Source organism: Buteo buteo, chromosome 1 (genome assembly GCF_964188355.1).
Source record: "Buteo buteo chromosome 1, bButBut1.hap1.1, whole genome shotgun sequence".
Lineage (NCBI taxonomy): Eukaryota > Metazoa > Chordata > Aves > Accipitriformes > Accipitridae > Buteo > Buteo buteo.
Window position 1 is genome coordinate 25,939,469 of NC_134171.1, and position 13,074 is coordinate 25,952,542.

A 13,074-nucleotide genomic window follows, 5' to 3' on the forward strand; every position below is an offset into this window, starting at 1 on the left:
ATAAAAACTAAAAATCTTTTAGAATTTTTTTGCTGGCTAATTAAAACATAAAGCTGAGTTCCTGTAGACTTTAGAAACATAACCTAGTTTAGAACAGGTGAAGAAAAAGTGTTTTCTTGTGAACTATTTAACAAGTTTTAGTTTAGAAGTCTCTGTGGGAATTTGACAGAAGCAGATGCTGGGTTTTTAAAGGATGCACCTGCAAGTTTGTTTTCATCTCATTTCCTTACATTTTGATACAGGCAAAACTTTGATACCTCATTGTTAACAGTGGAGTTTTTCAGTTCATTCTATTCTTTATATTTAGATAGAAAGTGAAGGTTTGGATGCTCAGGAAGAACGAGAAACTCGACTCTTCCCAGCAGATGATGATAAATACCGAATTTTGTGCCATGCTTTAACTAGTGACTTCCTCATATATGGTACAGATGTGAGTATTACTTCTGTTTTTAAAGATTTTTTTAGATGGAATATATTTCTATCTGGATTATTAATCATACTTTTAGCAAAAAAATTGTGCTTCTGAGAAGTTTACAGTGGATTATTTTCTATGCAAGGATTTTATGCAAATACAGTCAAAATTGCATCCAACTTCCTTTACTGTTGCATTTATATGAGAAGCAGAGAAATTTTTTTAGGTGTTTCAACAAAGATGGGAATTAGGAGGGCACTGAAGAAGGATGTGAACACATGGATTTTTTTTCCAGAGATTTTCCTATGCATGAGGGGGAGTTTATTTTACTATTTTCTGGCACTGGGAATACAGGCCACATTTGGCATTGTAGTATTGTGCTCTTTGTGATGCAGACTGATGTATTGACCTTCCACAGGAAAGGCAGAATCACTGTCTCCGGTGTTATTACTGGTTTATTAACTTGAGTGGTTTTGCAGCAGTTGAGGCCTTTCCCAGCTCCTCAGTACCTAAACTGGTACTGGTAAATTTAAAATACTAAATTCAAAACTGATCAATTTGATATGTGCAAATTTTACAATTGACTTCAAAGCCACCTTTTACTTTGAGTGTTGTTCTTTGTGCAACACTGATTGAAATACAGCATTAATCACAAATCAGTTTGCTTTTCTCTCCTGAATTAGGTACATGTGTTCTTAAGAATGTGTGGTTCTTCCTTGGAGGCAAATTTTTCAGCTTTGTTTGAAAGTTAAGCTTCTGTCAGCAACAAGGCAGGCATTTCCCCTGTTTAGAGAACTGTACAGTAAATACAGCTTGTCTCCACAAAAACCACCTGGAAGTATTTTTCTTTAAACACTCTTCATGCTTAGCAATCTAAGATGGGAGAAACTACAGCCAAGATAATTATCTACTTGCCACTTACTGATGTCATTATTAGCTTTTTCTGTTATTTCTCATTAGACTGGGGTTATCCATTATTTCTACATTGAAGACTGGCAATATGTGAATGAATATCGGCATCCTGTCAGTGTGAGAAAAATTTTCCCAGATCCCAATGGAACCAGATTGGCTTTCATAGATGACAAAAGTGATGGCTTTGTCTATTGTCCAGTAAGTTAGTGTGGGATACCCATACAATTATATTTGCAAGCAGGCTCTTCAACTATATAGTGTTTTTAATAGAGAATGAAGAAGCTTTTGTCACTCCAACATTGATGCTGGTAGAAGAAATTGCCAAGGAGGCTTGAAGATAACTTAATGGTAATGTAAGAAAATAAAATCTGTCATATTAGATCAGGACAATTTCATTATACTAAATTCCTGATCAGTAATTTTCAGAAATGTATGTGTTTGTGTATTCAAATACAAATATTTTAGCCCATTAACAAACACTGCCAGTTTCACTGCCTGTCCCTATACCTTTTTTCTAAGAAAAGTAAATAACATTCATATAATGTGCATTTTCTCCATTTACTTCCCTTCTGAATTAAAACTATTTTGTTATTCAGAATCGCTGCTTTTAAGAAAACTTTTTCTTAATATAATTTTCATATTTCTGCACTATTTATATTCTTTTTATTTTTAATCATAACTGGGATGAATATTTAGTTTGTCTCCTTAGTCACTTGCTAGTAATTTTACTTTTACATTATTTGTAGGTAAATGATAGATTATATGAGATTCCAGACTTCTCACCAACTATTAAAGGAATCCTATGGGAAAACTGGCCAATGGATAAAGGTGTTTTTGTTGCTTTTGATGATGATAAAGTGTACACTTATGTTTTTCATAAGGATGCTATTCAAGGTACTGTAAATGCTTTTAAAAACTTATTCATTATTTTAGTTAATAAAGTAAAACATGTTCTGAGTCTTCATTTGTCTTGAATATTTTCAGAACTGCATATAAAAATAAATAGTACTACAGAAGTTTGAAGTGCAACTGATGAATAGAAAACTAGTTGCTTTGTAGGTTTCTCTAAAGCTTCAACAAGGCATTTTGGTCTTAATTCCCTAAGCTTCTTGCTATTATAATCTTTTGTCTGAAATTTACATGTTGTACTTCAATTGTATTTTGAAATGTTCATGAGAAAATATTAGGATCGGGGTGACAAAACTTGTATTCACTTACACTGTTAACCAAAATTGTAATCATAGCAATTTCTGTATTTGTGACAGAGAAATATTAAGAAATTTACCTACAAACGTTTGGAAAATGACCTTACTAGTTTAGAAGATTTAAGTTATGTATATTTACTTTACTGAAAAATATGCACCACACAGTAGATGGTGACTACCAGAATTAGGAACCTTGAATTAATGCCCTACAAATCTACATTATTTCAGCTGTGACTGCTTGCTACACTTTATACCATGTAGGGATTTTTTAAATGATGTCTTCTTTTCTTCCTGATCTTTGAATCTAGGATCAAAGATTATTTTGGCAGGTGGCACGGAAGTCCCCTTTTCCCATAAACCTTTGTTGTTGTATAATGGAGAATTAACTTGTCAGACTCAGAGTGGAAAAACAAACAATATCTATCTAAGCACTCACAGTTTCCTTGGCAATTTGAAAGACTTTGGACCTAATGAGCTGACACAAATGCTTTCTCAGACTTTAATGTTGAAAAGGTACATCTGTGTTTTAATTATATTGTGTAAATTGTTCTCTTCTGTGCTTATAGCTCAATACAGCATATCCTGATGATTTAAAAATGTCATGCTGAATATTGATAAATTAGATTGATCCATAGGTCCATGTAGCTGTCTATGCAGACCAAGCAAAATAAGTGACCCAGTGGTGCTTTTTTGTTTTTCCACTGTCAAGTAAAAGCTGAAGTAATTTTTTTCAAGACTAATTTGGGGTTCTATGACAGTGGCTCTTCCAAAACTGGCTGAAGGTGCTTCTTCCATACTCCCCTCCCACTGTAATGAAGCAATGCAAAATCAGTATAATGGAAGAATGCCAGAGTAGGGAAAGAAGATGGTTTCCTGAAAAAGTGTGGTAGAAAGAGAACTGTAAGTTATGCATTTGTATTTGTCCTTTCTTCCTGACACAACTCTTTCTCCATGGTTTAGAAACAAATGCTTTTTATGTTTTCCCTACCATAGTATTAGGAAAAAAAGTGTTTAGAGGGAATTTTAGGTATGAGTAATACTAGTTTTAAACGCTTTTTACCTTGTATAGGTTTTCTGAAGCATGGGAGGTGTGCAGACTTCTGAATGACCAGTCTGGTTGGAATGAGCTGGCCAAAGCTTGCTTACATCATATGGAGGTGGATTTTGCAATACGTGTTTATCGGACATTTGGTAATGCTGGGATGGTGATGTCACTAGAGCAAATAAAGGTAAAAATGTAGAGTCCCTTTTAAATAGGAAATAAGGTGATTTAATTCTTCTTTAAGAATTGCTGAATTGTTATTTTTGTGGGGATTTTGTTTATTTTTAAATAGAAGGTGAATTATTTTCAAGGGAGGAGGTATAGAGGAGAAAGTGTCCAAACCACATAACTCTTGCTTGGTTTTGTCTTGAAGTGGTTACAATCTCTACTGGAATGCACAACATTCCTTTCTGCATTTGCTTCAGAGCAGCAGAATATATTCATGTCTTGGGCATTTGGAGACTTTTTTCCCTTTGTTATTTTTAAGAAAATGTTTAAGGCTGCTATTATTTAAAAAAAAAACACCAAACAACAGATTGCAATTATACATCTAAAAGTGTATGTGAAATAGCACCTTAAAAATATAGTTCTGCAAATTGCTGATCTTAGTGTTGGCTGTAGTGACTTTGAGCAACAGTAAGAAAGTGAGGGCTTTTTCTGGTTTGTAGAATCTGATACACATGACTGTAAAATGCAAGGATATTTTGCTTTAATGTGCTTACTAGATTGTTACCTATAACAGTATTTTTTTTTCTTTTGGGCTACTTTTGCACCTATTATGTCTTTTTACAGGGAATAGAAGACCACAACCTTTTAGCAGGACATCTTGCCATGTTTACTAGTGATTTTAATCTGGCTCAGGATCTCTATCTGGCATCCTCCTGTCCTATTGCTGCTCTTGAGGTATTCATTTAAGATGTGTAAATTTTTTTCTGCTGTTTTCATCTCCACCTTAATGTTGGAATATTTTACCTTCTGATAATTCTGCCCATTTGTGGTTTTGGTCTTGCCATTGTGTGACTGACAGACATTCTTTTAGGATGACTCTCTCTCTTTCAAATTGTCAGAATCTTTCTAGAAGACTAGCTCTATATTTGTATTTAGAATAATATAAAGTTCGTATTAGAATTCAGAATTTGATACTTGCATCAGAAAATGTTACTGTTCTTTGTTAATAGATGCGAAAAGACTTGCAACACTGGGACAGTGCACTTCAGCTGGCTAAGCGTTTGGCCCCAGACCAAATCCCTTTCATATCAAAGGAATATGCAATGCAGCTTGAATTCACGTAAGTTCTCCTGTAAAGCTGCTGTATAAGAATATTAAACCAATACTCATGCTCACTAGAACATAGAATTGAGATACTTCAGCTGACTGCATTGCTGAGAGAGGATTCTGTGAGGTCTTGCAGCTATAGTATGAGGAAGAGTAGTTTTGTAAGGAATACTTCATGCTAGAGACATATGTTGCAACTGGTAGGTCCACTATATAATAATATCTTCTGCTAAATAAATACTTCCTTGCAGACAAGTGCTTGGAAAATAAAGTTCACACCATTTAACACTTCTTACATTGGACAAAAGCCTTGCCTTTTGCCTGTGTTTCCTTAAATACCCAGTAGCCTTCATTTTCTTACATATTTTAGGTAGAGGAGTGCCAAAACTCAAGGCTGCCAGTCCCTGAAAGAGATGGTATTAGCCATTTGCCATGATTTTAAAGTCTATGTTATAGCTAATTCTTCCCAGATGAAACCTGGTCTGTTTAATGTGTAAACCAAGAGGAAAAACTCTTATCTATTAATAGAGTTTTTAGACAACTCCTTCCCCCTAGCAGTGCCCCTGGCACTGAGAGAGGACACTTGTTGATCACAGAAAGGAACAGAGGCAGTTGAAGCAATGCAACCAACTGTAACTTCAGTTCTGAATGTACTTAAGAAAAAAAATTGCCTTTGTGTTTATGCTGTGAAAATTCTAAATAATTTTAGAAGGCTAGTTTCATTTATTTTCCAGAAAAATGTGGAAGTAGAGATGGGATTTTTGAGGTGTACTGTGCAGATAGATTCTTTGCCTGTCTTTCAAGGGAGGTTTATTGGTCTCAGTATAATGGAATTGAGTGCCATGACATGTTGTGTTACTGTCCATCTTTTGCATACTTCACATCCTTGTATGTAGTTGTTATATCTAAAGCAAGACGTGCAAGATACATGCATAATGTATGTGGTAGGAAGGTAACCATCACTTCCTATTAAAAATATTCTTCCATGTAACTTCCAGTTTTCTTTTAGGGGTGATTATATTAACGCTCTGGCACATTATGAGAAGGGAATCACTGGAAACAATAAGGTAATTCCTTTTTAGTAATGGTAGCGTTTGTACTATCATACTACACATTAAGTTGTCATGTTTCAGGCTCATTTGAATTCAGGTGTTTTGGTTTTTTTATTCAGCTCTAAATCTATATGACTGTTGCTTTTGGGATAGTAGTCTTTGCACTTCTCTTATTTTTAATATACAGAATTATGCTTTCTCTAGGTATAAAGCAGTATTGCCATTGTATTAACATGGCATAATGAGACTTAGGCTTTTATAATTTGAGCAGTTTCATAATAGATGTGCAAATATCAGAGAAAATACTGCTAGGATTTTCATTGTTATAACAAAAGTCCTAATTATTCCTTCTGTTCTTCTTTACTGAATCATTATATAAAGACAAGCAAGGATTGTATTAGAAACTAAACATCATCTTCAGCAGATCCTCCCTTATTCTGGCATTCTTTCCCCTAATATTTGCAAAATGTCTATTACGAAGCAGCTTAAATGATAATAGGGGAACATAATAGGGCAAATAGCAATGTTTTCTGAATTCAAGCCATTTTGGCTTTATGAAATATCAGCCGTACCACCTTCAAAAAAAAAAAAAAAAAAAAAAGGAAATAATCCTGCTTGTAGTTTCTCTTTTTCTCTACTGTTGGTTTTGGAGGAAAGAAGACAGTAGTACTAAGTTATTTGTAAAACAGATTCTTCTTGTGTATGCTTGGTCTGGACAGATCTTGTAAGTAAAATGTAAAAATTAAAGACAAAGCTTAAGAAGAAAAATAAGCTGAGTTCTTCTAAATAAGTGACAACCGCAGCTAGGCAAGAATTTTGAGACAAAAATTGATTTAACTAAGTCCATGTAATGTTTTGTTAATTTGTTTCAGTGCGTGGTTACTGTGCCTTTTGTGACCTGATATTTCTGATGTATAATGTATAGTTATTGCTTTTCATTTGATTGCCAGTACCAGGAACATGATGAAGCTTGCCTTGCTGGAGTGGCTCAAATGTCCATTCGTATGGGAGATATCCGTCGAGGGGTAAACCAGGCCATTAAACATCCCAGTAGGTTACTAAAAAGAGACTGTGGAGCTATTCTGGAGAGTATGAAGGTATTCAAAAGAGTTAATAAAGCTAAGGCTGAATATGTGAATTCATTAAGCTATTTATTTATTTGTAATCTTAATTTAGAAATTACATTTTAATGGTTTCCAATATTGTAGCAATTTTCAGAAGCTGCTCAGCTGTATGAAAAGGGACAATATTATGACAAGGCAGCATCAGTATACATCCGGTGTAAAAACTGGTAAGTACTGATTTCAGGGAAGTGTTGTATTGGTGCTCTTTGGAAAGGAATGATTCTCTGAATAGCACAAATGTCTCATTGATTATGTTTCATTGATTTTATTGTTCCCTCCCCCAAGCTTAAACAAGAAGAATGTTCTCTCAGAAGCTTATGTTGTTTTAGATATAGTCTTGCTGTAAGTGGGAGATAGTCTTCCTTTTTTCTTTTTTTTTCTGTTATGTTTAACGTTACCTGCAGTTTCAAGTCCTTTGCGTGTGTTACTGTTTATTTCATTAAACTTCTTCAGCTATAAAATACATAGCTGAGACTGAATATTCAGACAGTTGGAAATGCTTCTAAGTTGCTGGTTCAAGTGGAGTTCTGTATCATGAATAATCAAAATTGCTGGCATTATGTTCAATACATTTTTAATTTTTTTAAAGTGAATTTGATTATTGTCAAGTTTGCAGTGGAAAAGTACAACTTACTGAGAGATTTAAGGCCTTAATTCTTGCCTAATTACATTTTATGGACTTCTAATATTAAGAACTGTTTGGAGCAGAGATCAGAAAGACCCCTCCTCTTTCATACGAGTGCTCTAAAAATTGGGTTGGAATATTATGTTCATTTACTAAGGAAAATTTTATTCCATCATAGAAGTGCCAGTGGCATCAGAACAAAGACAACACTTCATTAAGTAGGATAGCTTGTATATAATGGTAGCCTTGATTTGGACAGTGAGAGGTACAAGCTTTGTTTACCCTAGCAGAAGGAGGTTCAGTTTGGGTAGTGCTCTCTTTTTTAGGCAGAGAGGTGAGATTTAAGGTCAGCCTCTCTTCAGTCTCTCATATCGTTGTCTTGAAAGGCCCACTGCTTAGTTTGCTGGCTCTTATAGACTGTGTCACGGTGTGCAACTCCTGAAGCTAGATTTATGGAAGGACTGACATAGTTCTGTGTTCTTACACACTCTGCTGTTATGGATGGCGTCACTCAGAGAATCTGGTTCTAACTGCCTAGAGTCCTCTGTACAACCTGTGGCCTTAAGCACACGGTCACGGGAGTGATCACAACTGCATCTGTACTGGTGGTCTTTTGTACCCTTTTGCACATTCTTTCAGGTTACTGTTTTAATACTGTGCTGCTTCTGTAGATTAATTAGAGAATACTGGAGGTTAAAATTTTTGGTCTCGCACTTCTTATGCTTGCACATTTCAAACTTAAGCTTTAAGTTTGAAACTTACACTTTCAAACTTCCTTCTTTAAGCCTGTATGTTCATGAAGCAGTCTATAATTTCCAGTTCTTATAAAGTGCAGCTTTTTGAAAATATTAAAGTGCCTTCAAAGCTTATACATTATGTTCAGTTACGTCTTTTTTAGCCTCCTTTTCAGTGTTGATATAAATATGCCTGGTTTACTGAAGAAAATTTGAAACCAGATATATTTATTAAATAACTATTTTCATGTATTTCTAGGGCAAAGGTTGGTGAACTTCTTCCTCACGTTTCATCTCCAAAGATTCACCTACAGTATGCAAAGGCCAAAGAAGCAGATGGCAGGTACGTTTGAATGCCTATCTTTTTTTATAAAACATGTTATTATTATTGTTGTTGTTGTTACTGTTATTATACATTACTCTTTTTGTAAAATAAATTAAAAGAGAGACTTTGTTTTGCATTAAATAGCCTTGTGAAAATGGATTCTGAAATATATAAACTTAAGGTGTTCTGTAAAGATTTTAAACATAATCTAAGGACCTTCGACTAGTATCAAAGATGTGTTTCTAATTGATTGTTCTCCTGTCTAAGCATTAATATATTTTTAACAAAAATCATTAAAGTTTTTAAAGTACTGCACCCAATGCAATATTCCTCTTAGCAGAGTATTGAAGTTGCGTTTGTTTCTAATGACTCTTTAGCTGTGATTTTTAAAAGTCATTCAATGGGGGAGTAATCATGAAAGAAAATTTTTCATTCTAGAACCAAATTATTGCAGCATCTTAATGGCTGCACTTGCAAAATATTGAATAATGTGAAATTATTGGCTGAAATGAAAGCCCCAAATAGGTTATATTTAATCACAGAACGTAGTTTCCGCTAGTCCTTACCTGTAAGTAAATGTGCTTCAGAACAATGATGCTTTATAACATGAAACACACCAAAGCTAAGTGTTTGTGATGATGAGACTAGAAAATACTATTTGCATCAATTGCATAGTGTGAGAAAGAAAAAAATTTCTTGATCTTGTTTACAAAACAGAAAAGAAGTCTTATTTTTAAAATTGTACAACTAGTTATCATCTGTTTGGTCTTTATTGTTCTTTCACTCCCAAGTGATTTCAATGGAGCTGATGGAACAGATGATGTTTGCTGATGGAACAGATGAACCACTTTTAAGATATACCAAAAGGGATGCTGGCAGAGTAGGTCAACAGTATTGTAGTAGACATTTTTCTGTTGTCTCTGCCTTTCATTCTCCCAAGACAAAATGAAATAGAGACAAAAAAACATACTAAATGCAGAACAAGGCTGTTATATGCAAACTGAAAGGAAGGTGTCACAGAGTAACCTCTCAGAAATAAAATACTGTTTCTTTCACACCATATTGTAAAGAGTTACTTAAAAATTAGAAAAACTTACATGGAACCATTATTTTGCAGGTACAAGGAAGCTGTGATAGCTTATGAGCATGCAAAACAATGGGACAGTGTAATTCGACTATATTTGGATCACCTTAATAATCCTGAAAAGGCTGTTAATATTGTGAGAGAAACACAGTCTCTTGATGGAGCAAAGATGGTGGCCAGGTAACATTCATATTATGTGGGTTAAAAGAACAAAGGGTGAAAGAGGCCATACCTATTGGAAGTTGGTGAGGCTTGCTAACGTATCAGACTCTGGTTATTGGTACTTGGCCAGTGACTATATATTCCAGCTTATTGATTTGGGTTTGCTAAAATTTGGACAGCTAAGCAGGTACTGGGTTTTTTTTCTTTTTTTTAACTTTCTGATTAAAAATGTATTAACCTGAAGTAATAAATTTGGACAATAATAAAAGTTGCCATGCTGTATTATTTATACTAAGTTAATTTTAGTAACCTATTTAAAATAATCGAGATCTAAAATAAATCAGAAATACGTCATATTTGTATGACACAAAATATATATTCCTAAAACCTATGGTGTATTCATTATGCTAATTAGTACTAAGGTATTAATTTGTTCATTCTGATTAGATTCTTTCTGCAGCTTGGTGACTATGGTTCTGCCATCCAGTTTCTGGTCATGTCCAAGTGCAATAATGAAGCTTTCACATTAGCTCAGCAACACAACAAGATGGAGATTTATGCTGATATCATCAGTGAGTATTCCAGGTTAATGGTTTGTTTGCAATATGTTTTGTTGTTCTTTTAATTGGTTTAGACCAATTTGAAATCATAAAACAAGGCATGTGAAGTTTTGTTTCCCAGCCTTTTCCATTTCCAGTCACCATGGACAGATTTGGCAATCTGTGTCTAATTCAGGCCTACAAGCTAGGCTTTGTTTTCAGCTTAGGTATCTCCCTTGGTCTTCAGTCTAGGTTGTTTTCAAATCTTGCCTGTGCTAGAGCTTTTCCTGCTTATCCATAGAGATAAAGCATTTGTCTAGACTATTTTCTTATGTCCGCTGAGGAATCCCTTTCTTTGACCTTGACATATGTAGCACTGCTTTTCCAAAACTGAGAATTTTACTGGTACAGTTCTTCATTTTTATTCCCTCTTTTCCTTTTTTCATGGTTCTAGCTCTTTTCTTACATGTGAATGTCACTTATCTTTCCTTTTTTTTCCCTTTAAGGGTCTTCGTGGCCTCCTGTTGTCTCAGCGAGAGACAAAAAGGAGACCTTACTGAGAAGCTGACTTTTACCTCAGGCCATCAAGTCAGTCAGTGGCCAGCTTGTCAATTTGCAATAACCTTTATATTTTTCACCTGTGTCAGGCACTACTCTCTGTGGAAACAGTTCCACATACGTTATCTACCAAATTGTCTCATATTTTCAATTAATCTCTTCCTTTAAAAAATGTATTCTTGTTATGAAGGTTATAAAAACTTGGCAACAGCTAGCTTGGTGATGTACTGTTGCAGCTGCTTGTCAAGGTGGCCACTATTGTTCTACTGTTCCTTATGCTTTCTTCCTTCTGTCCAAAATAGGGTGTCTCAAATTGTAATCTAAGTGGGTAGAAAAAGGGTTTAAAACTAACTCTGGAGTAATGGCTGTATTTGTTTTAGACATGTACAGTAAAATGGAGTCTTGGTTAGAAGACTAAGTAGTATTCCCTGCTACCACACGGTTACATTGGTCCTGAGTCTTGCTCTGTATGATACAGATATACTGGCATATTATTAAACTGTGAAAATAATTCAGGTGATAATCTCATAATCACTTGCTCTGGAAAAATTCATTAGTAGGTCATAGTTATGCCATTTTATTATGTCTGTTAAAACAACAGAAATCCCATTATGGTGTAAAACCTATGGAAACAATTTTTTCACTGCATTATTAGCTCCTAATGTCTGACATTTAGTCTGATTAAATAGGAAAAAACTGTATAAGACATAATTTGAGTCTAGCTGGCTTTGGTTTTCTTCGAATGTCAGTAGAAAAAAAACCCTGTAGAATAGGAATTTGTTCCTTCAGTAGGGCCTTTATCTTAATAAGAATACTCTGCAGTGATTGCTATCTATCTGTTGCAGGTTCTGAAAGTACTACCAATGAAGATTATCAGAGCATCGCACTATATTTTGAAGGAGAGAAGAAACATTTTCAGGCGGGAAAGTTTTTCTTGCTGTGTGGTCAATATGGACGGGTCAGTACTTAATGGATAAAACAGTGATAGTTAAACATTCATAGAAACTGTTCAAAATACAGTACTTCAAAATCAGGGATGTTTCACTTTTAAAAAGTGTAAAAAACATAAGTAAACTATTTATATTTACAATTATCTACATTGTATTCTGTGAATTATGCTGCCATACACAACTTTTTCACAGCAGTAGAGGCTCTAGATGGATCAATGGTATACTATTCTCAATGAATCTCTAAATATCATGAACACAGAATTAGAATTTATTTATATTTTATTAGCTTAACCAATGAAGACTTGGTTGCTAGTTAATTCATTTAATACTGTAGCATGCCCTAACTTAAATCTTTTTTTTAAAAAAATAGAAAATACGTTAATTGAAGTACGTCAATTGACACACTTCCTTTTGGTCAGTTACAAATCAGTGAACTGATGCTTATTAAATGTTTGACCTTTGCATACTGAACACATACTGAAAAAATATTACTGATTTTTGCAAATTACAGCAATTGCAGATGACAACACCTTCAGCTGGGCCATAGGGGGGATCCAATGGCACATTAATCATTAATTTCTTGTCATCATATTGCTGTGAACATCTTTCACAGTTAAATGAAGGTATAGACCAGAATTTGGCAAAGACTCAACTCTTCTTTCTTGCAGGAGTATCTGTAAGAGCAGCTGCTACCTCTATAGTGTATGTGGTTATCATTATGGCTGTAAAATACAGTCAAGATAAGTATTCAGTGTGCCACTTGTCTGTCAAAATGCAGAGAGAAATAACTTGATAGAATTTAGGAAAATGCTAATTTCATGTGTCTCAGTTTTGACTTTTCTTTTGTATCATTTTAGGCATTAAAGCACTTTATGAAAAGTCCAAGCACAGAAGATAACTTGGCTATAGAAATGGCAATTGAAACAGTAAGCAACTTCGCTAAAACAAAAAATTCTTCATCTTTTCAAGAAGTTTACCTTCAGTATTGTGACATTTTCCTAGTGTTAGTGAGTGTGTTTGGACAGATTGCAAATAGAAGGAAAACTGTCAGTGAAAGTGGTATCTAAACATTAAA

The 13,074-nt window shown here is 34.4% G+C and overlaps 1 protein-coding gene across 3 annotated transcripts in view; it reads left to right on the forward strand.

Annotated features, from left to right (window-relative positions):
- The window catches only part of WDR19 (WD repeat domain 19), a 47,666-nt gene that overhangs the window by 16,807 nt on the left and 17,785 nt on the right, over positions 1 to 13,074 (forward strand). For all 3 annotated transcript variants that reach the window (XM_075024558.1, XM_075024548.1, XM_075024568.1), the window contains 15 exons: positions 308 to 430; positions 1,373 to 1,522; positions 2,071 to 2,218; positions 2,838 to 3,042; positions 3,599 to 3,758; positions 4,364 to 4,474; positions 4,750 to 4,859; positions 5,856 to 5,913; positions 6,849 to 6,995; positions 7,107 to 7,189; positions 8,641 to 8,724; positions 9,824 to 9,970; positions 10,400 to 10,524; positions 11,895 to 12,007; positions 12,857 to 12,925. In XM_075024558.1, coding sequence (XP_074880659.1) covers positions 308 to 430; positions 1,373 to 1,522; positions 2,071 to 2,218; positions 2,838 to 3,042; positions 3,599 to 3,758; positions 4,364 to 4,474; positions 4,750 to 4,859; positions 5,856 to 5,913; positions 6,849 to 6,995; positions 7,107 to 7,189; positions 8,641 to 8,724; positions 9,824 to 9,970; positions 10,400 to 10,524; positions 11,895 to 12,007; positions 12,857 to 12,925 — 1,833 coding nt within the window. The remainder of the gene's footprint in view (positions 1 to 307; positions 431 to 1,372; positions 1,523 to 2,070; positions 2,219 to 2,837; positions 3,043 to 3,598; positions 3,759 to 4,363; positions 4,475 to 4,749; positions 4,860 to 5,855; positions 5,914 to 6,848; positions 6,996 to 7,106; positions 7,190 to 8,640; positions 8,725 to 9,823; positions 9,971 to 10,399; positions 10,525 to 11,894; positions 12,008 to 12,856; positions 12,926 to 13,074) is intronic.